Raw genomic sequence first — 27519 nt, forward strand, 5'->3', positions numbered from 1 at the left:
AGACACAACACACAAAATTTTATTCTTAATATCGACCCACTCAGATCGATAAGCACTAGTAACTAAATTTGTAGTCTCATCCATGCAAGTCTCCATTAAGAGGAAGCATACGATATTTTCCGAAGCATAGCCGGTCAATGTAGGCTTTGTCGTTAGAACAGAATATTGATCTATATGGGTGACATGTGACGTTTAGGAGCTCCCCTTGTTCCAGGTGTACCATAAGTCTGTTGTAGCATTAGCCTGGAATTCCCACTTCTTTGACATTAGCATTTGACACGGAGTAAGACACAGTGGCTCCTCCAAAAGCCTATCAATCAATAATCGCTGCGCAATCTAACCAGCCTTTTTAATGTACTTAAGTAGGCCTGGGTAAGTAACACAATGCGATCGTCGCAAACACGATGTAGCCTCATTGTGTCGTCGTGTCAATATGATGTGATTTGGAAGGAAGCTCTTCATGTACTAGACATGCTGCTAGCCCTTTGAGGAGCTGGTGGGATGGAGGAAAAAAGGTACAAACTGCAGTCAGAAGATGCCCGGCTCCTGCCTTCAAGGGGGCAGTGTCTTAAAAACTGTGGGTATCAATCCATGGCTGCCAATCGATAGCCACTAATCTGATCTCGCACAAGCCCTAATGTCTTCCCCAGGAAAACAAGGAGGATGGTTAAAAATCAATGTACGGCGAGATCAATAATGGACAGATACAAGAACATAGAGTTAGACATCCCAACAGATTCCGACCCCCACACAATCTGAATTTCTCAAACATACAAACAGTGCGGACGACAAGCGTGCAGAAAGCTAAATCCTCACAGTACCTGGAGTTTACACAGCCTAAAGAGGTTTGCAAATAGCCAATAGCTCATGGAAATATTAAAATCGGTAACAGGACATCAGAGATATCTGTGACTTGCCGCGACTCAATAAAGACGTTCATCTAGGCATGATTGATACAATAGACCTGTATAGCCCATGACAAAGGCAGGAAAAAGGCTAAATCTATAACAACATGATTTTTAGATTCCTCTATGCACATGCGCGCAATTTGGCCCAACTTCGTTCAATAGCTTCTTTGTCAACATCACTAAGTAAAATAGCGACCTTTTTACTTCTCTCATCAAAATCAATATCTGTTTTTCACTGTATTGGTTTAAGTCAACTTTTCTGCTTTTCAACACAGCAGGTTTGTCAAGAATTGATATGTCCACCTTTTTATGACTAAAAAATTACATCTATCTATCTCAGGTGGTCCAGAGAAAAAAAAAAGAACAGAAAAAAAATCTGACAAAATAGAAAAAAAAGCAGCATGTATAAAAGTTATGACCACCATTAAGAAAAATAATCGCTATGTCATACTAAGTTTTCATAACTCACTATTAGGATGCTTTTTTTTATTATTATTTTGGGTCAGGGTAGAGGAGATGGGTGGAGCAGGAATATTTCAGCTTTCTACATGTATAGTTAGCTTTCCATAAATTACACAAAAATCTAATAATGATACTAACTGGTAAAATACCATGTAAAGTTAAATACCATGTAAAGTACAATAATAACAAGCTTCACTGATATATTTTTCATAAAATTTAATCTGACAGAGAGGGCATAGAATAAACAAAATGAGGCACTGTCTACCTATCCCATTTCATCAGCTCATGCCATGGAAGAACGAAAAAACAATGAATTTGTGGCAAATACATTGAGCTGTAATAAACCACTCTAATTTTGCCAGCTCAAGATTTAACATTCAACAGCTGTTGGAGTTCAAAACTGCATGATCCATCACAATTTGATGTGTGCCTGAGCTGTTCCCATAACTATTTGCAGCAATGCAGTTAACTGGTGGCTAGCTACGGGTGGGGGGGGGTGGGGGGGCAACGATCTTCTCTCATATTGACTATTAAATCCAGCTAGCAAACAAACAAACATTTCACATCACCAAGCTTTCTCAGTCAGCACACAAATAAGACACGCGAGCCTCTGTCAAAATCTAAACAATATCACTGTACCTAGCGCTGAGGCACAAGCAGTCAGTGCAATTTCATTTCTCCCCTCTCTCTCTACACTCACAGCTCTGGCCTGTGCCACCACTAACTTACAGCTCTCTCAGTCTGACTATACATCTAGCTGTAAAAGTAATCCTGAAGTTTTCTCGGTTTCCCCTTGCCCTGGCCTGCTTACAGGCCGTCCAGGGCACGGCTGTCTAGCTGTGAGCGCGGCCCCCTCGCCCGCTGCAGCCAGCCTGCCTGCCTCGCTCGGGATGACATCACTTAAGCTGCCGAACTAGCGGACGGGAAAATCATTGGGGTGCGCGCATCACCCGCACGCTGACCTACTCTACTCCTCGGCGCGATTGTTCGCCGCCAAATAAACATAGGAAAAACTTTCAAAACTTCACTATCGCATCCCGAAACTTTCTTCAGGCGAACTGACAAGTGCTACATAGCCATCGCAGGCCTGTCGTAGCGCGCACACACGCTGGCTGAAGCAAGCAGAACAAAGACTCGCATCCTCTGATCGCCATATTGATTATCGCTAATATTTTATCAATCAAACGAAAGACTTTCTCGCCTTTAGAAAAACGCCACAACGTTGAAACTTTCTCACAACACGCATACACCCTTCTCTCACACAGTCATGGTACATGTGACAAAAATTAACAAAATTCCACGTTACCTGAAGCTCTTGTAAATCAAAGTTTTTCCAATAGTGACACATCGACTGCACACTCGCAGCCATCTTGAACGGGAGTTAGGCTCGATCGATTGATCACATGACCGACTCAGATCGAATATACTCTCAAACTGAAACGTCGACCGATCGTGTAATTCGTAAATGGGAAATGCACAGATAAAGTCATCGAAGTTAAATGCCAGACTTCAGCTAAATAAACATTATAAATCGCCAAAATCCGTATGGTTGGCTGGTTTCGTGACGCACTCACGCAGAACGACGGGAAATGTTTTAAAGTGAGGACAACTTCGATGTATAGAGTAGCAAATCAATATGGCAGCCGCCAGCGATTGGAGTGATGTTCTAAATGTCCATCCGATCAGCGCGATTTTACGAGAATCAAACCAGAAAGATCCGAAAAGAAAGACACGATCGGATTCTAGAGGTCTGATCGCAGTCCAAGGAAGCGACTTGTACATTTGGGACAGCCACACGGCTAGTTGTCTATATACAAACTTGAGACAGCTTACGGCAGACGATTCTGGTGCCGGCGATTTGGCTAGGAAATCGAAACGAAGCCAGTTTCAGGTACTCGAAGGGTTAAATGACAACATTAAAAGTCAAGTCAATCGAAGTAAGGTGCCCGCCAATCTCCAGGGGCTATATACTGAGCTGTCTGTCCATAGAATACTCACCTTTTCGACGTACTTCGATCCGCCCAAAACAAATACAACAGACAGTGCGATCACTGCCTTCACTAAGTTACATTTAGACTCGGACAGAGTTTACTTGTAACTTAGTTTATTCATGTGGCTGCTGGCTACAGAGGTATAGTGTGCATTGACTCATCACTTATCTAGTGAAAAAGGTAAAAGAGATAACAGCTTAACTTATCTATCACTCATCAATTCTCTTTAGCGGCTGAGAAAAACACTTCCATTTACTTCATGTTGGTACACGTTCAAATGAGCAGTGTTAGCTGAAGGACACACAAGACGAAAAAATCCTTGGGTGATATTATATTTGGACCTGAATTTACTGTTGTGTAATTTCTAATACTGATTTAGGTTCTGCAGTTGAATAATGATGTGAAACCTGTTTCTAAATGCTTGCTTTACAATAACATTAACTTTACCTTGTCTTGAGTCTGTATTTTTACTTTGAACTGGATCAAATACAGACCAATTTTTGAATTCTACCTTAGTTTATAAATAATGAAATTTAGATCGATGTGATTAACTCTGGGATAGAATATAACTTTGCAACGTTTAATACTTTCCTAACTTAGTTTACAAAAAATATCCTCCATCTGGAAGGTGTTGTTTTTGTACAAAATCTGACACAGTAAATTCTGTGGGGAAAAGTTAAGACACCAGAAACTCAGTTTTATAGATGAACTTTAAATATGGTTACTCAATAATGATCTCTGTTTTTAGGCAGATGTATTAAATATTTGTAAAATTTATGAAATATTGAGATGGAAAAAGCCTTTCATTGATTGCTGGTTGTTTTAGCATCATTTTTATCATATATTACATATGTCTAATGTAATTAATTTTATGGCTTTTAATGGTGAACTGAAATGCTCGAAGACAGCATGCATCATGGCTGTCTTGTATTAAGCATCTTCCAGTATTACCTTCAGAAATCATCATAAATCAAGTTTATGTACCATTTTTCATGACTGATGTCACCTTGATGACATGTTGCAGGCAACTTTGAAAGTTGTTTAGGGTTGTTGATTACTTTGATTCATATGTCAACAAAACAAACATAAAGACACATGTATGTATGTACATGTATGTATGTTTGTATTCTTTGGGTTTTATATTGTAGTTAACAATTTTTCAGTTATTTGATGATGAGGACTCATTAGGTTTATGTACATATGGTGTTTCCTCTTGTGGCTGAGCAAATCCATGCTGCCAAAATGCTGCCGCTGGCAAAGTATCATGCCAATGACACTATTGATGACACCCCACCTAGTCATATTATATGGAAAAGGGGTCAACCAGTCATGTTTCCTTTCTCTAATCCCTCACTGCTGAGGCAGCAACAAGTACCATTTTTTAAAGTTTAAGGAACGACCAGGCCCAGGTTTGATCTCGGGTCTCCCGACTTCGAACACACAGAGTGAGTGAGTGCTTAGGGTTTAACGTTGTACTTAACAATTTTTCAGTCATATGACGGCGAAGGAGACCTTAGAGTGCATGTAATGTGCCTCCCTCTTGCAGGACATATTTCCACCGCTCTTTTATGTAGTGCTGCTTCACTGAGACGACTTACCGAAGGCAAATAAACCATCCCACCTGAGCCTTTACACTGACATAGGTCAACCAGTCGTTCATGCTGAACACCAGGGGAGGAAGTTACAACTTCCTCTGTTAAGATCTTAGGTGTGACTCGACCCGGGATTGACCCTGGATCTACCGCCTCCCGAAGCGGATGCTCTACCAACTGTGCTATCGGGTTCGGTCACACATAGTGAGCACAAGAGATTAGCACTAATGAGTGAATATATATACATATATATATATATATATATATATTTATTCATTTATTTGATTGTTGTTAAGCTCCACAGGAGTGCACATATATACATATATTCAACTTAAGTTACAGTGAAAGGTCTGTGATATTTTGGATAAGTTAGGCCATGTAGTCAACTGTTTTTCTTGTATGGTGGGGTTTATCTTCAGCTAAAACAGGCATTTAATATATCAGCATTTTTTTTCATGAACAGACCCACATTAAATTAGTACAAATCACAAGAATTTTATTCCGAAATGGACGTAAAGGTGTAAAGAGATTTTATGATGTTGTGACAGACATTATTGATGCGGTGTGTAAAAACGTCCCAGGCATGTATCTAATTTCAACTACAAGAGAGCATTTTTGGAGGCAAATAAATATCATGTCATATTACATCTGACACTTCTGAAAATTCCCATTTTCCCAGCAAGATAATATTACTCCGCCTTTCAAACACCTCTCAAAGCACCTTTCTAAAGTCAGCAGAACTGGAACACTGAGCGACTTAGTCAGGGACGAACTTTTAGGTCATTTATGGTAATTGTATTAACTCATTGAACAGAAAAAAAATCAATAACATTTTCAGATACAGAGTTTAATGATCTTTCTACTTGTGCTTTCTTCATTTTTACAATTTCTTTTCCATCAAATCAATGACGGTTTAATCAGAACTAACTGGAGTGTATTTATTTGTTTATTTATTTAGATTTGTACTCGGTAAAGTAGACTTGTAGGAACAAATTGTAACTGAATTAATGTGTATTTGAATACAAAATTAATACATGTTTAATCAGTCAATATGTGATTCTGATTTGGACTTGGAATTAAATTGGTTATCTGCAAAGTTGATCTTTAACCAGTCAGGATGTATAAGCTTAAAAACCCTCCCCCTGTCACCTCATCCTTATAAATGAAGTTGTACAAAAGGGTCTCTGTTTTGATAGTTTAATCTTATTCAAACCATTGGAAAAGATAATTCCCTGTGTCAAGTGGTATATGGTGTACTTTGCACACAACAACATAATCTGATAAGCAAATTCTGGCCGCACGCACCATTTTGTCCTTCTCAGGGTGACAATGCTTTGATTTCCTAAAATTCTTAATCAATCTCTCAGTTGTTCCAGTTTATCATTATGGTCAGGTTTGGTTTGAGAATTAATTCTTATCTAAAAGTACTTTGTGCCCCTCTCCTTCCTATAATCCCCCCCCCCTCGCCCCCACCCTTAAATGCATTTCGTATTCATAATGCTTTTAACACATATCAATATAATCTGGATGATTCAAATCAGTCAACATTAAAACTAACTTTTGGTAAATGGAAGGCTGTTATTAACTGTAAAATACTTGTGTATCTTAACAAGCGTAGTTTTAACTTGCAGCATTTCATGAAAAAAAAAAAACGGCTATGGCTTGAGGAGAAAGAAATTTTTCTAATGCATAATGAAGTCATGCAAGTAGTTATTAGGTACTGAACATTACATCTTGATGTTTAAAAGACGTGTTTTAAATCATTAAACCTCCAACCTCAACTGATCAGACAAGACCATTGAGGATATAGGGTAAAATCGAGGTCTGCGTAGCTAAGACGGTATCTTTAATTTGTTGGGCGAACTGCATTGGTTTAGTTGTTTTATTATGTCATATTACCCTATTTCTGCTAATTTTTGGTACTCCTCGCCTGCCCATTTTAGCCAATATATATGTAATTATAGCAGAAATATTCCGTTTCTTTTGTCTCACACGGTTAGACCATCTAATGAACGACATACTCATTTCTTTACTTTTCCAAAAGACTGGTAAAGAATGTAATATTCTACTTTCGTCACTGGTAATGTCTGTTCGAAAAATTAGAATAATGAGGGTATTAGAATTGGCCAGTGGGCTGGGCTGCTCAAATGCACATTAAGAATCAACTCAGGTTTCAATGTTACAACTCAGGTTTCAATGTTACAACTCAGGTTTCAATGTTACAAGTCAGGTTTCAATGTTACAACTCAGGTTTCAATGTTACAACTCAGGTTTCAGTGTTACAATAATATCAATATCATCCTAATATGTAACAAGTAAAACTTGACTGTCCTCTCAAATTAATCAACCACTTTGGTGGCCTAATGGTTAGTGCGTCCACCCGGGATCAAACTCGGGTTATGTTATACCAAATACTTTAAAAATGGTACTTTTTATTGCCTCGCTTAGCACTCAGCACTGAAAGGTTAGAGCAAGGAAACATGACTGGTTGGCCTGGTGTCAGAATAATGTGACTGGGTGGTTTGTCATGTCTGGTGTCTTTGGCATGATACTTCAGTGGCGACAGAGCTTTGGCAGCATGGACTCACCCTGCCACATAAAGACACAGTATATATACTTACACACCTTATGACTACTCATCGTCATATGACTGAAAAATTGTTAAATGCGACATTAAACTTCATTCATTCATTTATTCAAATTTAATCTAGGACGGTTTCAGTGGTCTAATGGTTAGAGCATCTGCCTCAAAGGAGGGAGACCTAGGATCAAACCCTGGTCCGGACATACCAAAGTCTGAAGGTTGTTGTTGCCTTACTTCGTGCTCAGCCCTGATAGGTTAGAGCAAGGAAACAGAACTGGTCATCATATGACTAAAATGTTAGGGCACAAAAGCCTAAACATCCATCTATAAGCTTTACAGACCTTAGAACAAGGCTCTGTTAGACTTGTCCCAAGGGGAACAACTCCTGTCATGTCACCCTGAGCATTGCATATGCAGGGTAAATAGGGCTTAATACAATTCGCAGAGAGATTTCTCTATTATATTATTTATAATATATTGTTTTATAATTTTATTATTATAATTTTATCTAAATATTATTTATTGGCTTAAACACTGATTTTTAATGGTCTGTAGTATTAAGAATGAGTATTTTGGTGTATTAACAATGGGTTTAAGATACCTGAGTTTACAGCATGTTGGTTGACTGTTCTGAGTATAAATTCAGTGTTATTTTACTGTTTTACTCTGTGTAATGTACATGTACTTACTAGTGGACGGCTGGGTCAAGTCATGCCAAAGACTTTAAAAATGGTACTTCTTGCTGCCTGGCTTGACGCTCAGCACTAAGAGGTTAGAGCAAGGAAACAGGGTTGGTTGGCGTGGTGTCACTACTAATGTGACTGTGTGGGGTGTCTTGTCTGGTGTCACAAGAAGGTCATGTAAAATCCCAAGCATTTATTCATTCTTTCGTGTTGTTTGACCGGTGCAGACATTACTCTGTATTGATATCATGTTGTCATGATTGCAGACATTGCTGTGTACAAATACGCCATCCTTTGAAGTGGAGAGACTACAGTTTTCACCCAGTGGCTGTCACCTGAGCTTGGCTGGGCCTGGGGGCGTTATCGTTCTGGAGCTGCCTCAACGGTGGGGAAGATTTGCAGAGTATGAAGGAGGGAAAGATGCCGTCTTGTGCAAGTATGGGAATGCTGTTGTTGAAATAAGCTTTACAGTTTACTACAAAAGACTTGTTTGTGTGACAAACAGGAAGCCATGATACGTAATACCATTGATGTGTAATGTTGTTCAATTAAATTTAGGTCGAAATGAAAATATTTCTGGCATCATATCAAATTAAGCCTTGTTAGTTGCCGTTGTTTTATCCAAGAAAGTATAAAAATGTTTTTGCTTTTCTTTTTTTCTTTTTTTGTATTTCAGAACTATATCAGTTGGGGAGCGGTACTTTTCAAACCGTAAACAGATGAAGTTGTTAAAGGCTGAGTGGCACCCTGGTAGTGCAAATAGTAACCACATCACACTGCTCACCTCTGATAATGTTCTCAGGTGGGTCACAGTAACCACATTACACCGCTCACCTCCGATAATGTTCTCAGGTGTGTCACAGTAACCACATCACACTGCTCACCACAGATAATGTTCTCAGGTGGGTCACAGTAACCACATTACACCGCTCACCTCCAATAATGTTCTCAGGTGTGTCACAGTAACCACATCAGCCTTCTAACCTCAGATAATGTCCCAGTAACCACATCACACTGCTCACTGCAGATAATGTTCTCAGGTGTGTCACAGTAACCACATTACACTGCTCACCTCCAATAATGTTCTCAGGTGTGTCACAGTAACCACATCACACTGCTCACTGCAGATAATGTTCTCATATGAGTCATAGTAACCACATCACACTGCTCACTGCAGATAATGTTCTCAGGTGTGTCACAGTAACCACATTACACTGCTCACCTCCAATAATGTTCTCAGGTGTGTCACAGTAACCACATCACACTGCTCACTGCAGATAATGTTCTCATGTGAGTCACAGTAACCACATCACACTGCTCACCTCCAATAATGTTCTCAGGTGTGTCACAGTAACCACATTACATCGCTCACCTCCAATAATGTTCTCAGGTGTGTCACAGTAACCACATCACACTGCTCACCACAGATAATGTTCTCAGGTGAGTCATAGTAACCACATCACACTGCTCACTGCAGATAATGTTCTCAGGTGTGTCACAGTAACCACATCACACTGCTCACTGCAGATAATGTTCTCAGGTGTGTCACAGTAACCACATCACACTGCTCACCTCAGATAATGTTCTCAGGTGTGTCACAGTAACCACATCACACTGCTGACCTCAGATAATGTTCTCAGGTGTGTCACAGTAACCACATCACACTGCTCACCGCAGGAAAATTTCTCAGGTGTGTCACAGTAACCACATCACAGTGCTCATTTCAGACAATGTTCTCAGGTGAGTCACAGTGACCACATCAGCCTTCTCACGTCAGATAATGTCCTCAGGTGAGCCACAGTGACCCACATTACGCTGCCCACCTCAGATAATGTCCTCAGTTGAGTCACAGTAACCACATCACGCTGCCCACCTCAGATAATGTTCTCAGGTGGGTCACAGTGACCACGTCACACCGCTGACATCAGATAACGTCCTCAGGTGTGTCACAGTAACCATCACAGTTCTGGGGCCTCCGTGGCTCAGTCGGTTAGCGCACTAGCACAGCGTAATGACCTATGAGTCTCTCACCAATGCCGTCGCTGTGAGTTCAAGTCCAGCTCATGCTGACTTCCTCTCCGGCTGTACGTGGGAAGGTCTGTCAGCAACCTGCGGATGGTCGTGGGTTTCCCCCGGGCTGTGCCTGGTTGCCACCCACCATAATGCTGGCCGCCGTTGTATAAGTGAAATATTCTTGAGTGCGGCGTAAAACACCATTCAAATAATCAAATCAAATAACATCACAGCCCTCACCTCAGACAATGTTCTCAGGTGAGACACAGTGACCACACCACGCTGCCCACCTCAGATAATGTCCTCAGGTGAGTCACAGTAACCACATCACACTGCTCACCTTAGATAATGTTCTCAGGTGAGACACAGTGACCACATTAGCCTTCTCACCTCAGATAATGTTCTCAGGTGGGTCACAGGAACCAAATCACATTGCCTACCTCAGGTAATGTTCCAAGGTGCATCACAGTAACCACATCACACTGCCCACCTCAGAAAATACTCTCAGGTGGGTCACAGGAACCAAATCACATTTCCTCACCTCAGATAATGCTCTTAGGTGAGCCACAGTAACCACATCAGCCTACTCACCTTAGATAATGTCCTCAATGGGATCAAGGTAACTGTCTCACAACGTTCACATCAAACTGCACACCTCAGATGAAGTTCTCAGGTGTGTTACAGTAACCATATTATTCACCTCAAATAATGTTCTCAGGTGGGTCACACTAACCACATCACGCTGCTCACCTCAGATAATGTTCTCAGGGAGGGGTCACACTAACCACCTCACACTGCTCACTGCAGATAATGTACTCAAGGGGGTCAAGGTAACTGTATCATACCGTTCACATCACACTGCTGACCTCAGATAATGTTCTCAGGGAGGGGTCACACTAACCACCTCACACTGCTCACTGCAGATAATGTACTCAAGGAGGTCGAGGTAACTGTATCATACCATTCACATCACACTGCTGACCTCAGATAATGTATTCAGGGAGGGGTCACACTAACGACATCACACCAATTACCTGGATTGATTAATTACAGGTCAATTATATTAGTGTTTTTAAGTATCTATGAAGAACTGAGGTACATGTAGTTAACCAAAGGTAAAATGTCTTTGTCTTCGGAATTGGAAACATTCTGATAAGCGTGAAGTGTATCGCTGAGTTGTTTTGCTTTATTTTACTCTTCAGCACTTACAACATCATTCAGCCTGAGCAACCTATAGAAATTATCACACTTTCTGACGGCGATGCTGGGAATGTTTCGAGGTTTCAGGCTGTTCTGGGGGATGTCGCCGTCAGTTTCGATTTCGGCCAGCCAGTGGAAATGGGTAAACAGAAGCAGACGGCATGGCCAGTGTACATCCTGAGGGGGAATGGAGATGTGCTGATGGCATATTCCAACCCTATGCTCTACACCAGCAGGTAAGTATCTGTCTGTAGGCCACGAAATTAGGAGCAAATGAAATAATCGTTCACTTGTCAGTTACATGGAGTGTAATTGTGCAGACCGATAAATCTGTTACGCTGATCTGTCCCCCAGAGCTTTCCCACAAATGCAGCATTTGAACTGTGTAGCTCTGAACGGGTATATTAGAGTTGCCCACACAAGGTTAAGGGCTATCCTCAGGGTAGGATATCATGACAGCTAACACAAAACAGAAGTCATGTCAGTTGTTAGAGCTATCTGTTGTCTGTTTTCTGTTGTCCTGGGGCAGAACACAATCGCTAATACATCTGTGAACGAAAGCTGTCATTTGGCGTAATGCTACAAAGTGTTCTGTTGAACTTGAACTCAATGCCGGTATGTTCTAAATGGAGTCACCAGCCTTCTGTTCCGACCAAATTTTGTTGAGATCTGGGTTTTGTTTATTAATCGGGTCAGTGCGTCTCCACTCCTGTTATTTTTGCCGTCAAGTCCAGCCTACAACCACCTATTAACTTAGCGATGGTGTATAGGCAACTCGTGAGAAGGCTTCTGTGTTAAAAAAAAAAAAAAAAACGTTTGGCTAAGAAAGCACTGTTCGACTTTCGGCTACATTTTCCCACAGTGAGCGTGCGAACTACATGTCTCCTTTGTTATGTACACAACACGTGCTAGCTGGTGACATTTGTCAGCCATGTATTGCGCTCTTAATGATCTAGCGGTAGGTGGAGAGAGTAACAGTAGGCAGAGAAAGGTGACATTCAGTGTAAACTTTCACTAGCCAACAACTTTCCATGAGCTGGTCAGCCTTGACATTCCCTTGTGTCAGTGGTTTTATCATTTCACCCTGTGGACGAAACCATTTTATCAGACAAGGATGGTGAGAGCTTCATGAACCAGTTGGATATTACAGACACTACACTTAGCTTACTGTAGAAGTAATTATTAATCAAATAAAGAAAATACTCAGGGATATAACGCATGCTGGTTTGGCCTTGGAGGCCACGTGATTCTCAGCGTGTATGACAGATATGTTTTATGGTGGCTTCCTGATCCACCCTGATATATGCGGATCACCTCTCATGCCGTGGCCCCACGTGTAGCCATTGTGCTATCTGGGGATTCTCAGCGTGTATGACACATATGTTTTATAGTGGCTTCCTGATCCACCCTGATATATGTGGATCACCTCTCATGCCGTGGCCCCACATTTAGCCATTGTGCTATCCATGGATTCTCAGCATGTATGACACATATGTTTTATAGTGGCTTCCTGATCCACCCTGATATATGCGGATCACCTGTCATGCCGTGGCCCCACGTGTAGCCATTGTGCTATCCATGGATTCTGCTGGACATGAATGATGGCGCACAGTACTGCAATACAACCAACTTCATACGCAAAATTATTATAGACTTTGCCGAAGTTACAGTAGACGAAAGGAAAAAAATCTCCAAGGAAATACTGTTCATGACTTTATTAGCCACATGTTTATGTAACCAATTTGCGCAAACAATTGGTCTCTTTTCGTGTCATGGTGAAAACTGAATCATTTATTCAAGGCTTAAAACCCGTAATCGATTTTTGGGTTACGTCAACCACCCAAATTCTGCGTCTGAAACCTTCTGGCCCAGTAAATGTGTATGGTGTCAAACAGGAATAAATCAGTAAAGGAATGTGGGATTTGTCAGGTACCTGGTGAAGAAAGGTTGATGTGCCCAGGCATACATTTGATCACCGCCATATAAGGCTAAAGTCCTTCAGTGCATTATTTAAGTAAAAGAGCAATCAAATAAGTAAGTTAATAAGAAACAATGTTTGACTTTGCCAGCCTCAAACCAGCGAAGAATAAATTCCCGGTACAAGGCCCGCTGCGGATGTTCCCACCTGCTGAGGACAACTATGGAACAGACGCCTGCTCCATTCTGTCCCTCAACAGCGACGTCCCTATCCTGGTCATTGCCACCTGCTCAGGAACTCTACACCTGTGTGTTTTGTCACCGTCTAAAGAGGACTTTGATGATTTACAGGTAATGTAAATGGTTGACCGTTTGTATTATATTTACAGTTGCTAATGATATTTGAGGATTCACAGGTAATATATATTTTTATTTCTTTATTAGCGTGTACATTTTCAAACCTTTGTAACAGTCAACTGAATCTTTTTCTGAAATAACATGTTCTTGTTACATGTCCTGAAACATTGGTAAATTCTGTGATCTATGTTTGATTTTAGGTTTTAAGCAAATTAGGTCTTGCAAGACTTAGCTTGAATTCATGCTAATTTTATTTGAGCACAGTCAGAGTCCTATTGGCGGACACCTGACTCGTCAGTTCTGTCAGCTGATGTCCCCGAGATGACCATGTGTGTGTATGAGAGTGTGGAGATAGAGCTGTCACTGACCACCATGTCAATGCAGACAGGAGAGATCATCGATGATGACTTCAGCTGTCCAATCAGGCTGGAGCGAGGTGAGTGTTTGGACAGAAGCCAGACAAAATATACCAAGAAAGTTTTTAAAATACCCTAAATAACCTAAAATTAAATACAATAAAATATTTTTTTTTTTTGTGCTGGAACTTACATTTCACCAGTAGGATATTATCCTACCATCCAAACTAACCTTAAACATTTCTGTAATCAACAGATTTCTCAGAATCAGGAAATTAGCAAGTTTGTCGTGCACTGAATGTAACGTCATTCACAGTACGTTTCAAAATGGGGTGTTGATAATCCAACTTGCTATTTATACGCTCAAATCAATCTGCCAGAATTATTCCAGATGTGTGAATCTCTAGATTCTGTATGTAAATTTCTAGATGTATATATTTGTCTTCCACTAACGTGCAGAGTGTCGTGGGTTTCCCTCGGGCTCTGCTCGGTTTCCTCCCACCATAATGCTGACTGATGTCGTATAAGTGAAGTACTCTTGAGTGCAGAGTAAAACGTCAGTCAGATAAATACATGAATCTATGTTTTTTGGTTGGCTGAAGCCACATCAGAGTAAAGAAAATAAAGTATTTTCAGATTTATACGTGGCCTTAACTTTTCAACTCATTTGTCTTTTCAGAATGAGGTCAAATGTTGTGAATTTTTTATGGATGTACATGTATCTTGTCCCTAAATAACACGTATGTTAAGACCTGATTGAACTACAAACTGTTTCACATACATATATACTTATATACATATTTCCAGTGGAATAAAACTACTGTAGCCGTGTTTCTGGTTTTGTAGATCCGGGCTGCTCTGACCGCTTTTACTGTACCCACGCTGCTGGCGTCCACACCGTGGCCTTGCCGTGGATCACGAACATCATCAACTACTGCTCAGATGGTGAATACAGTCTCGTGTATATAATCTCTGATCGTGGAAGGCTGTATTAAATAATTTTGGCTTCTTTTTTCTTTTCAGCCATAGACCAGCTTTCTATGAACAACTTCAGCTTCAAATACAGCTGAATTTATCTAAGCTCAGTGTAGCTCTCTTTTTGTAATCTTTTTTTTTTATGTATAAAATTTTATTGATATTTTTTGATAATATGTAATCGTTTTGCACATGTTATGCTATTTGTGTTTTGTCTGTGACAGACGGTACAGACGAGGACCTATCTTCTGCCCAGGAGTGTGTTGTGGAGCATCTAGTCTGTACCAAGCCCTTAGCCAGCAGGTAATGTGGTCTATATTTAACTTTACTGTACTAGGCTGCAGTGTTTTCATTTTATACATTTTTTCATATGTTTATTTGTTTGACTTGGTCTATTTAACGCCATGCCCAAAACTATTTTGCTTACATGATAGATTTAAAGTGTGTGAAAGACTGTGAGGAAATCAAGCCATCTCAATGTGTACCTCTCGACATAGTGCAACAGTGAACTGGAACGTACAATTTGATTGGTAAAGGGCCAAATACTTAAAATGGGGCTGACCTTCAACTTGAATCCAAGCACTAATTTAGTAAAGCAAGGATATTTAGGCACAAAGGGAGACCACTGCTGTTGAATTGTTGCAGTTCGGAAATGAAATCAGATATTTGTCTACTGGGTGTGCGATACAGTGATTATTGTTTACAGTACAACTCTGTTTTCTGCAATTTTCAGAAGCATTTGAGCTTGTAACACCAGCTTGTGTGGGCACCTTCACCATTATTGGCAGATGCGAGTTGTTCGTGTTGTCGTCCAGTTTCAAAATCTGAATTGATTGTACGAATGATAATTACATTTAATGAATGATTTTGGTATATGCTTTATTCAGTCCCTCATCACCAGTGGGCGGAGTTTGTGTAGTAAGTGACCACACCCCAGGACCCACCCTTCTTGTACTGACTAATGAGATGGAGTTTATTGCCCTGCCACTCAGGTATGGCCACACCCTGTAACTAGTCAGGAAAAATTGATATTGGACAACAGATTGTTTTATAGATAATAATAATAAATCCACGTTCAACCGTGAGTCTTAAGTATGATATAATAATATTATTCCTCCTTTATACGTGTGAAATGTCAGAGTCTTATGTTCAAGACATTATTTAATAATTGCGAACTCTAAAGGGTTTTCCATTTTTTCTATCTATGATAATATACTTTAGCTGAGATCATTGTAAGAAGTCACATCCTAAGCCAGCTTGAAAACAATCTGTAAAGCTGAAGAGGGACCTCCATGGGCTAGTGCATAGCATGTTGGCGCAGCATAATGATCCAGGGCCCAGTTGTTTGAAAGTGTATTAGCTAAAACTGGTATTGAGTCGGTTTTATAATAAGGATTTTTTAGACAAATTCAGAAGCCAATAAAGCTGACCAAAGGCTAAAATCTATCAGCAGCAGGCTTGGTTCATATTTAATATACTGTTATGCAATTATTTTTGGGTAAAGTGCAAAACTGAGGACTTGGTTTAAAGTTAAATGTGATATTAAGTCTTTGAACAACCGGGCCCAGAAGTCTCTCACCAGGTCTGGCAGCAACCTTTGGGTGGTCATGTGTTTCACCCTGGCTCTGCCCGGTGTCCTGCCACTATAATTGTGGCTTTCATTGTATAAGTGAAATATTCTTGAGTAAGAGGCGAAACACTAATGAGATGGGTGAAACAATAATGAGACTCATTAAATGAGTAATGAAACAATAATGAGACATTATTAAATAAATAATGAAACAATAGTGAGACACATTAAATGAATAATGAAACAATAATGAGACACATTAAATGAATACATATAAATACATAGAAAAAGGTGGAAATAATAATGCCTTTGTTTTGTATGTTACAGCACAAAATACAGAAGTGCCCCCACCCCTCTGGTGTCACTGTCACCCAGTAAGACTATGAAGTCACCCCTGAGGCGATTAAGCAAAGAGCCATTTGAACAACACATTCGAGGATTACTCAAGAGGCAGACCTCCAACCCTCTGCTGAGGTGAGTGTCCATGTTTTCCGTTAGCAGAGAATAGGGGAGTTACAAGATTGAACTCTTGTTGTTATAGGTAAAAATAGTCCTTCTGTGTCATGTGACTTGTTAAAAATGTTTGGCAGTTTTTGTTGACATTGGTGCACTGATTACCCATCTTGCATTGCTCTGGATACATCAATGACACCACTTTCCTTCGGGAACTTCATACACAAACGTCCAGCATCTCAATTCTTTCCATTGTTCACATTCCATCATATCACAGGTCACATGGTACAGAAGGGTATGTTTTTTACCTTAAGCAGTAAAAGAGTGTGAACTTCAAACTCCTGTTTTGGTTGTTTTGTTCAATATTAAACTGTGACTGAGCAGATTTACCCTTGGACAGATAGGCACAGTTTCTTGTAGACTCATTAGGAAACCTTACTATTAGAACTGGATCCAAATGTGATGTTTTGACCAAAGAAAAATTCATGTTTATTGCAAGAAATTCTTATTTCTTTATTTGACTGGAGTTTTTCGCTGCACTCAAGAACATTTCACTTATACGACATCAGCCAATGTGATCGTGGGAGGAAACCAGGCAACAACAAGGGGAAGCCCACGACCATCTGCAGATTGCTGGATGACCCTCCCAGGGTGTTATTGTCCTTCAGTGAAGAATTCCTGGTCACCCACACACAACACAGCTTCACGTAGCTTAAGGTCTTCTCCTAATTGGACCAGGTGGTCTCCATGGCCAAGGGGGTTAGCACAGAGCAATGACCCAGAGGCCTCCCACCAATCTAGCTTGATGTGAGTTCAAATCCAGATCATGCTGGCTTTCTCTCTGGCCTTACATGGGAAGGTGTGTCAGCAATCTGCGAATGGTCATGGGTTTCTTCTCGGCTTTGCCCGGTTTCCTCAGGCCATAATGCTGGTCATATAAGTGGAATATTCTTGAGTAAAGCGTAAAACACGAATCCAATAAATAGATAAATGATTGCATGAGTAGTTTAACCCTGTTATAAATGGACATCCAAAGGTCAGAAATATTATATAGGTAGCTAGAGGTTCATATTTAACCTGAGTTTTATAGCCATAAAGATTTGAAGCAGTTTTCAAACAATACACATAAGCATATCTTGTACAGTATTTGTGGCTTGAATGGTATCATTGTAAAATGTTGACCTTGAGTTATTTGTGTCGTTTTTTTCTGTCAAGGTCAAGCCATGAAGCTGACCTTTCCCCACAAGAATGTTTTGAGCTTCTTACTAGAGCAACACAAGTTTTCCGTGAAGAGTACATCCAAAAACAGGATCTGGTCAGGGAGGAAGTAGAAAAACGGTGAGGACTTTGTTTGGTTTCTAACCACTAAATCTAAATTCTTTTTGCTCAGTATTCATTTTTATGAAATTTCAGTACATCATTCTATCCCTCTGGTCATCAATTCATCTATGTGATGTGGAAAAATCTTGAATATAGATTTATATAAAATCTAAGAAAATCTCAGGGAGTAGGAAGCTTATTGCAAGTAAACATTGTTGCATTAAATTTAATTTTGGCTCAATTGTGAAGAAATATTAAAAATTTTGATTCAAGTCCATTTATGTTATTTTGTAAACTTGTGCATCTCAACATAACTAGGAAACGTTTTTGAAGTGAACGTTGTTTTTTACCCAATACATGTTTTGTAATGGCTTGTGCATTTTGTGAGGGATGTAGTGCGTTTTATTTTATATATATATATTTTTTTTTAGTCTTTATTTTTTTTTTTTTTTTTTTTCTTTTATGCTGTCTGCATTTTTATATGACCGCCATTATGTTATTGCGATTTTGTCTGTCTATCGGAGTCCGGGCTATAACTCCAACAGTTTTCTGCATAAAGTTTTAATTTTGGTGGATACATATATACACAGATGACGATGTGTTGCAACTAACATTTGTTCCTTTCCGCAGTTGTCATGGTTGCCAGATTGCCATTTCCCTATGTATACTATATGAAAAAATGTAATTTTCTGTCCGAGCTGGAACTTAAAACAGTTTTCTGCATAGAATTTTAATTTTTGGTGGATACATAGATACACAGATGACAATGTGTTAAGACTCACATTTGTCCATTTTTGAGGTTGTCATGGTAACCAGACAGCCATTTTCCTTACATATACTATATGGATAGATATGGTTTTATCTCCAGGCTACAACTCAAACTGTTTTCCACATAAAGATTGGATTTGAGGTGGACACCTTTGTTCACTTGAGATGAAGATTCCCCTCAGGGGTTATACTGACTACAATGCTGCTGGAATTTTTTTCTACATTTCAAACAAATAAATTTGTTGCGGCACATGTTTTGTTCATCTGAACACTCGTTTGGGTTTGTTATGCTACTCTTAATCGTTTAGTTTTAATTTCTTTCTCATCGCGTTTATACAGTGTGAATATCTTGAAGCGACAGAAGGAACAACAGCAGAAGGATTTGAAGATTTTGGAGCAGACCAAAAGTAGCATGAGGAACATGGCCGAAAATCTGGCAGAGAAATATGAAGAGACCCAGGAGAAACAAGACGAGCTTCTCAAGAGGTGTGTGACTGGTGGACATAATCTTGTCAAGCCAAGGGGTAAAAAAGAAACACTACAAATGATGATTATTCATTGGCTGAACACAGCCATTATCTGCGTTGTCTGTTGCAAACATGGGCAGATTACTGCTTCATTCGATGATGGTAATGTCAACATGTATGAGTTGTGACACAACAATACACGTGTGTGTGGGGTGGGGGGGAGGGGGTAGTAGGGAGGTGGGGGGTGAAGTGGGGATGGACAATAGCCATAAAGCGTTATCTCTCCTTTTCGATTTCCTGGTTCTTTGTCCGCAAAAATAATAATCCAGAGCTAAGTAAAAACTTATCATATTGAACAAAAGGGGGCAAAGGTGGTTAACATGCCAGAGCAGTGAAGTGACCCAGAAGCCTCTCACTAATGCGATCGCTGAGAGTTAAAATCAAGCTCTTGATGGTTTCCTCTCCAGCCGTATGTGGAAAGGTCTGCCAGCTACCTGCAGATTGCCGTGGGTTTTCTCCAGGCTCTTTCTGGTTTCCTCCCACCATAATGCTGGCCGCTGTCGTATGAGCGAAATATTCTTGAGTACAGCATAAAACACCAATTAAACAAACAAATAAATAAATATCAAACAAAGAATGGAAAATCTACTTTAGTCTGTGAAAAAGCAGTAAGCTGCATCATTTACTAGTCTCGCCACTGGGGTTTTTTTTTTTTTTTGTTCTTGTCAGGAATATCTTAGAGAAGATAAGTTCAGAGGTTGCCATGGTTACCGCATTGCCATGGACCTGCAATTCTCTCTGAATGCAGATTTGTTATTGTATGCAGTGTTAAGACGCTGTGGTTACATGCATATTGGTCATGATGTCTGGTGTCGTGGGTATTGCCATTCAGTGGAACAGCATTTTAAATATATCATCTTTGTGACCAGTCTACTATTCCATGTTTTCATAACACAGTGATTATTTCCCTTTCCCCTCTTTGACAGGAGATATCAGTTCAACTATCTAATGCTGTCGGCATTGGGAAGTACTAATGTGATGGAATTTAAACAGCCACGGTGATCAACTTGTGAAATAATCATTGCAGTGTGCCTCTGTGCAGTGCAAAACTGACAAAGTACACAGCAATATTTTCCATTGTCTTGTATGCTTTAATACTAAACAGAAGAGCAAGACATCTGCTTTAAAGGGAGGTAAATCCTCAAAAAAGAAGTAAGTCCAAACTAGGGAATTAGGACACACTGTCAGTTTGTAAAATTGATGGGGTTTGGAGGTGTGTGGTTATGTCCTTGGTTGTGTTTGTCTAATCATTGTGTAATTTGCTAACTATCTATCCTGCTCTGTTGTACAGGATAGACGGTGTGACAAGGAAGCTCCAGTCGCGACTTCCTGTTCTGTCTGATGCTGAGCGAGAACTTCAGAAAGATCTCAGCAAGATGAAGGACAACTTGAGACATATGGAAGCTCAACTAGAACAGGTGATCCTTGTGGGAATAAGTTGTCTTATAACAGTGTTTGGATAAAAAAGCATGATTTTCCTGACAAATAAGTTCTATTTTTTGAGCTCAAAGGGTGTGATTTGGTGAACAGCCATTTGCTTTTAGTCATAAGGATTTATTTATTGATTTATTTGATTTGTGTTTTACGCCATACTTAAGATATTTCACTTATACGACGTCGGCGAGCATTATGGTGGGAGGAAGCAGTGCAGAGCCCGGAGGAAACCCACGACAATCCACAGCTTGCTGCAGACCTTCCCACATAGAGGAAACCAGCATGAGCTGGACTTGAACTCAACAGTGCATTGGTGAGAGGCTCCTGGGTCATTACGCTGTGCTAGCGCGCTGACCAACTGAGCCACGGAGGCTCCCATAAGGAGATAAGTGTTTGTCTTGAATTCCACTGTCGTAGTTACATTTGGTGAGTTCATACTGTAAACCATGCCATGTGAACACAGCCTTATATCTAGTGCCTTACAACACTGGCCTCATGGACATTTGGTAGGGAACTTCACCTAATTTTATATTTTTCACAGAAAACGGTTGACAAACAATAAGTGGAATGTTATGCCGTTGGATCAAGTGTAGTTTCACACAAAGTATGGTTTTATCAGTCAACACAAATTGATCCCTTCCTAAGATGCAAACATGCAAAAAGGTTGAACAGTTTTACATATCTCATTGTAATATTTTGTGTTTTTAATGACTTCCCTTTTTATTTGTTTCAGATTCGCATAAAGCGCCAGTATCAAGAGCGCCAAATCAACCAGTCCAGAAAGGCAGGATCATCAAGTTCCGTCCTGAATACTAACCAGTCATCGCAGATAAAAGAAGTTTTGAATCAACAGTGAGTAGAACGTTTATTCCTGAAAAGTAAAGCTAAAAGTGTGTGTAGCCAGTTGAGGCTGGATTTGAACTTGCGACCTTGTCAGTCATAGGTTAGTGGTCCTTACCTTAATTCAACCAGACTCTTCACCATTTGTATGTGTTAATGTCTTTAGTGTGGCCTTGACCTTTTGAACAGGATCAGGATGTGACTGAGTATGTTAGTAAAGGTACACATTTCCCGAATGTGGGTACTTCATGTCTAACTGTGGCACAAGAAGATTTTTTATGTCTTTCAACACTAATATGAACTATATTTCTGATTATAGTCCAATAAATACTCTCTAGGAAAGTAGTTTGATTTAATTTCTTAGAATTTTTTTGACGTAGTGAATTGCATTTGAAACTTTGGATTCTTCGGTGGCCATTTTGGAACACATAGGGACCCTGCCGTCACATAGGTTTTTTGACACTTGACACGGAGACTGCTAGATATAATGAATCGAAATGCACAAATGTACAGAAACATGAAGGCTTTCACAGAATGGACCTTGAAATGAACTATTTCATGACCTAAATACGAATGTGACGTAATCGGTATCCTTTATGTCCCAAGAGATCACAGTAGAATTGGATGTTTTCTAATCGTTTTACTTTGTTGAAAAAAATTCTTAAAAACATGAATCAAACTGTTTTTCTGGACAGTTTTGAATGGTCTTTCATCTGATACATACTTGATTTTGGTGTGTTCTTTGATTTTAAAATTTTGTATTTTTGTTTTCAGAAATGAAGACATCTGCAGCCTTATGAAGAGTGTCAGCGAGCTTAAGTTAGAAGTTGGAACATGATGGCAGCCGTGTTTGATATCTTCATCAATGGTCTTCTTGTCGTCCTGCAGTGACACTAAACAGGATCATTTTTCCGTTTTCAGGTTCACATACAGATTTATTCTGGCATAAACTAACTGACTGAAACAAAGTGCCAGTGCTGACAATCATTGAGGTAAAAACAAGATGACATTGTGGTATATAATGAAACTAAACAAAGGGGCAGTGCTGACAGTCAGTGAGGTAAAAACAGGATGACATTGTGGTATATAATGAAGTGAAACAAAGAGGCGGTGCTGACAGTCAGTGAGGTAAAAACAGGATGACATTGTGGTATATAATGAGGTGAAACATAGTGCCAGTGCTGACAGTCAGTGAGGTAAAAACAAGATGACATTGTGGAATATAATGATGTGAAACAGAGTGGAATTGCTGAAAACTAATGAGGTGAAACCAAGAAATCTTGTTGCAAAAGGTGGCGAAATAGAGTGCCATCTTTGAAAACAAACAGGGTGTAACCAGGCCACATTGTTGAAAACTACTGAGTAGCCTTGCTGAAAGCCTAGTGTTATGTGAATAGCCATAACAAAATGCTGCATTAATCAGCCTACTTTCCGGTCTAGGAATGTTCGTTAAATTTTGTGTCATAAAGCAAAGGTCGAAATTAACATTGTAAGTCTGCCCCAGGTGGACATAATTTGCTAGGGACAACCACAACCAGGCGCTTTCATTAGGTTCAGTTATATATTTCTAGCACTGAGACAATGGTCGTTTTGGGGTCAGCCGGCTGGAACATCTAATTTCGATCCCTGCAAAATGTTGATATAAGTAGTTTGCCTGCAGTGTTTGTGATCAAAAAGTTTCATCAAGATAACAGAATATTTTGTCCGCGGGTGATTATTTTCAGCACAGCCCGGTGCTAACAGGAAAACTATTTATATATACGTTCATATGTACGTTAGTGCAAGTACTTTATGTTAAGTCTAATGACAGTTATCATGGAACCACCAGGTTGCAACTGATGTCACAAGAACATTTGTGAAAGTTCAGCGAACAACATTTTCCACAGAATTGCCACGGACTGGCTGACAGTATATACATGATGTAGGTGAGCTTAATCATGGGTGCTACCACGGACATCTTTTGAGTTCATGTATGAATGATTGGACGTAGGATCGGCAATCCTGTCGTACATGTCAGCGAAAAAGAAACAAGTTTTTGGTAATCTTGGAACTTCCTCTGTACAAGAGAAGCAGGTCAAGAAGGACATAATGGCGTTTCTTCCAGCTATTCGCATTATTTAAAAAGAATGGCCGTAACAATGTTATTTACAGGCTAGTTTTGTCACCTCCCTGTTGACCTGTGTCACAATACTGTTTGGTGCAAGACCTTGTCTTCTTCCTGCTGCTTATTTTCAGCGTTAAACATGCACATATGTTACTGAAGGCAAACCCAGCTTTGTTACGCTGAGCGAGATATTCTTGTACCATACCTATCCAGAACCAGGAAACCTGTTAACATGTTACAGCTGATTGATCTCTATATTTGTGAAAACAAACCCTGGGGAACTTGTTCTGTATAAATTTGTGACAACTATATAAAATACGGTGTTGAAAACTGAATAATTGTTACACGGAATTACGTGAACCCCATCATTAATTCTCATTTTCATCCCCTCTCATATTTATTCATGATCTATTTTGTTTGGATTAAAGAGAGCACATTTTGAACAAATAAGGAGAGATTGAGATGTTCTTTATTCAAGTTTATGGGTTAAAGGTTTGAATACGGATTTTTTTTTTCCTGCAGGAATGATGATCAGTTTTATGGTTGAAGTAAATCCATGTGTGAATGTAATGTGCATGTCTGTATGTCACTCGTGGGAATGTTCAACAGTAGCTTGCCAAATGTGAGTGGTTTATCCCGGACACTCTGGGTTTTTGTCAGCCACAGTACTGACAGCCATCGCGTAACTGAAAGAATTCTTGATTATGACATTCATCAACAATCAATTCATCAATCATTTATAACCTACGGTAACTGACCTGAAACAACGGGCATGACTAAGTTGTACATTTTACCTAATACTGAGAATTCCATTTCTGTTACAAAGAAGTTTTCAGGTTGGTTTGGAAGGTAGAGTGATATCCTACCAGGAAAAAATGTAAATTTCAGCTCCGAATGTAATATTTTAGGACATTTTTGGGCGAAATTTTAGGTCATTTACCGTATGCAAGATTTATTTATTTACTGGATTGGTGTTTTACGCCGTACTCATGAAAATTTCACTTATCCGACGGTGGCCATGATCATGGTGGAAAGGAACCGGGCAGAGCCTTGGGGGAAACACACGACCATCCGTAGATTGCTGCAAGACCTTCCCACGTACCGCCGGAGAGGAAGCCAGCGTGAGTTGGACTTCAAGTCACAATGTCCGCATTGGTGAGAGGTTTCTGTGTCATTGTGCCGCGCTTGAACACCAAACGTCAATTATAATGGACGACCCTGGTCAATAATGGCAAGGCCAATTTCAAAAATGACGTATAACACAAACCTACTAAAGTTAATTAGGACCGAATCTTGAAAATAGAAGCAGTTATCAGTTTGCAATGATGCCCGAAAGGCGCATACATTTGATTACTATCCGGATTGTGTACTACCCTTATTTTTAATTTATAAATTGTCGTTAATCAATATATATTTCATTGCACCTGTTCACTGCTTTTAATGTGTCGATTTTATTCAACATGTTATGGCGTATACTGTAAATCCGGGTTAAGCGGCATTACAAAGCAGAGTGCCACGCTAGTCCATATAGATTGATTCAGTGTGCTGATTTTATAAATTCTGACATTCATCGGATGAACTGAAGTGTTACCATTGATGTCGGAATTGTGAGAACGCACATGCAGATACAATTTATTCTGACACCCAGCCACCCATCATATTTGCTCTCAAGAGAACTATGCTGATTATAACATTTAAGAAATTTAGAGTGAAGGCTTTTGATGGAATATTATATGAATAATGATGGATGGAATAAATATAGCAGGTTGAAGGGGCGAAAAATTAAAGGTGCAACACGAGTGAAATGCTTGACATCAATAACAAACCATTATTAAGCGAGGTTATCAGGGCCCTGATTCACAAAACGCATGTAGCGCTTCGTTCACTGCGACGTAATACATACGATACTGATCCTCATGGAAGGCTTTGTAAACGGTCCTCACGTGCTCAGTGGTTTCAGTGATTTTGATTGGTGTTTTACGCCTTACTGGTTTCAGTGAAAACTATAATTGAAAAGCAAAGGAATTAATTCAACATAAATATTTTATTATACTAACAGGATATTATCTTGAATATGACACAGTATTGTGTTATAATAATATAACACATTCTAGCATCACTCAAGCAAGAGACTTTAGGTTAAAATTAACACATTAATTTTTTAAGTGTAGTTAATTGTGATTCCCAGATATTTCTACATTGGTGCAGTGTTTATATAATCCATACCGGTACTCGGAGTTACGTCATTTCAGGTAAGTCAAGGATCTCTACTTGGTCTACATCATTACGCTTTTCAAAACACCATTTCCCCAAAATACGCTTAGGGTCAGAATGTTTGCTATATGTTTATGATGCTATATGTTTATGATGCTATATGTTTATGATGCTATATGTTTATGATTCCACCTTACAGAAAAAAAATAGATGATTGCTGATCTTCAGGAAGGCAATGACATGGTTGGCATTTTGATGCCAAAACTTAAAGCTGTAGTAAATTAGCACGATTAGTACCACCTTAAACAAGAAAACCTGTTTTACATGTATCTTTGATCATGAAATGTCAAGCATAGAACTTCCAGCTCATACTGGCTTCCTCTCCGGCCCTGCGTGGGAAGGTCTGACGGCCACCTGCGGATAGTCGTGGGTTTCCGCCGGGCTCTGCCCGGTTTCCTCCCACCATCATGCTGGCCGCCGTCGTATGAGTGAAATATTTTTGAGTACGGCGTAAAACACCATTCAAATCAAAAAAAAAAAAAGAAAAAAAAGACAAGTATAGAACTCGTGGAAAAAAAACAGTCAGAAGTTACAATTCATGAATTACAATTCATCATTGTGTATTTATTTATTTGAATGGAGTTTTACGTCGTGCTCAAAAATATTTGACTTATACAATGGCGACCAGCATTATGGTGGGAAGAAGCCATGTAGAGTCCGGGGAAGCTCATGTTCATCTGCCAAAATTTGCTGCCAGACATTCTCACCGGAGAGGGAATCGGCATAAGCTGGACTTGAACTCACAGCGATCGCACTGGCGAGAGGCTCCTGGATCACTGTGCTGGGCAAGCACGATTGTACTAGGTCACGGAGGCACAAATATATTTACAACATACTTACCATGGCGATAGAAATTCAGTTCTGATCGTAAAAGTACACCTACTAAATCAATAACAGGGTTTTTTTTTCCCACGAGTTAGCAGGTGGGGCGAAGGGGTTATGGCAGATTGGTTTAGATTCTTTCCTGGTTTTTCAGTCGCTAGGACGCTCGGCATATTGGTTAATCCCACTTGGTTAGGCATTTCTATTAACTGTGAAAGCAGATGCTTTCTCTGACGTCACATAGACCTTGTTTTGAATGTTTTAGCCTCGTCAGAATTCCACATTAAAAGTTGATTTATAGAGTTACCAAACACGTCACAAAAGAATTGTCATGGCCAATCACGTCCGTTTCCACACCTCTTCGAAATA

The 27519-nt window shown here is 39.8% G+C and overlaps 2 protein-coding genes across 2 annotated transcripts in view; one reads left to right on the top strand and one right to left on the bottom strand.

Moving 5' to 3' along the window:
- LOC135477021 (homeobox protein cut-like 1) overlaps positions 1-2739 on the bottom strand; it is a 96324-nt gene extending 93585 nt beyond the window's left edge. The window contains exon 1 of the mRNA XM_064757169.1: positions 2677-2739. Within this exon, the coding sequence (XP_064613239.1) occupies positions 2677-2739 (63 nt within the window). The remainder of the gene's footprint in view (positions 1-2676) is intronic.
- Positions 2740-3006: 267 nt separating this feature from the next.
- LOC135477022 (nucleoporin 88-like) lies at positions 3007-23910 on the top strand. Its single transcript, XM_064757170.1, has 16 exons — positions 3007-3261; positions 8487-8656; positions 8897-9022; positions 11436-11669; positions 13503-13701; positions 13972-14143; positions 14910-15008; positions 15263-15341; positions 15926-16030; positions 16936-17082; positions 18277-18399; positions 19489-19635; positions 20968-21094; positions 21844-21962; positions 22725-23010; positions 23079-23910. The coding sequence occupies exons 1-15, from the start codon at positions 3007-3009 to the stop codon at positions 22786-22788; spliced, it is 2166 nt and encodes a 721-aa protein (XP_064613240.1). The 3' UTR covers positions 22789-23010; positions 23079-23910.
- Positions 23911-27519: the final 3609 nt, after the last annotated feature.

Source organism: Liolophura sinensis, chromosome 10, assembly GCF_032854445.1.
Source record: "Liolophura sinensis isolate JHLJ2023 chromosome 10, CUHK_Ljap_v2, whole genome shotgun sequence".
In the NCBI taxonomy this organism is placed as follows: domain Eukaryota; kingdom Metazoa; phylum Mollusca; class Polyplacophora; order Chitonida; family Chitonidae; genus Liolophura; species Liolophura sinensis.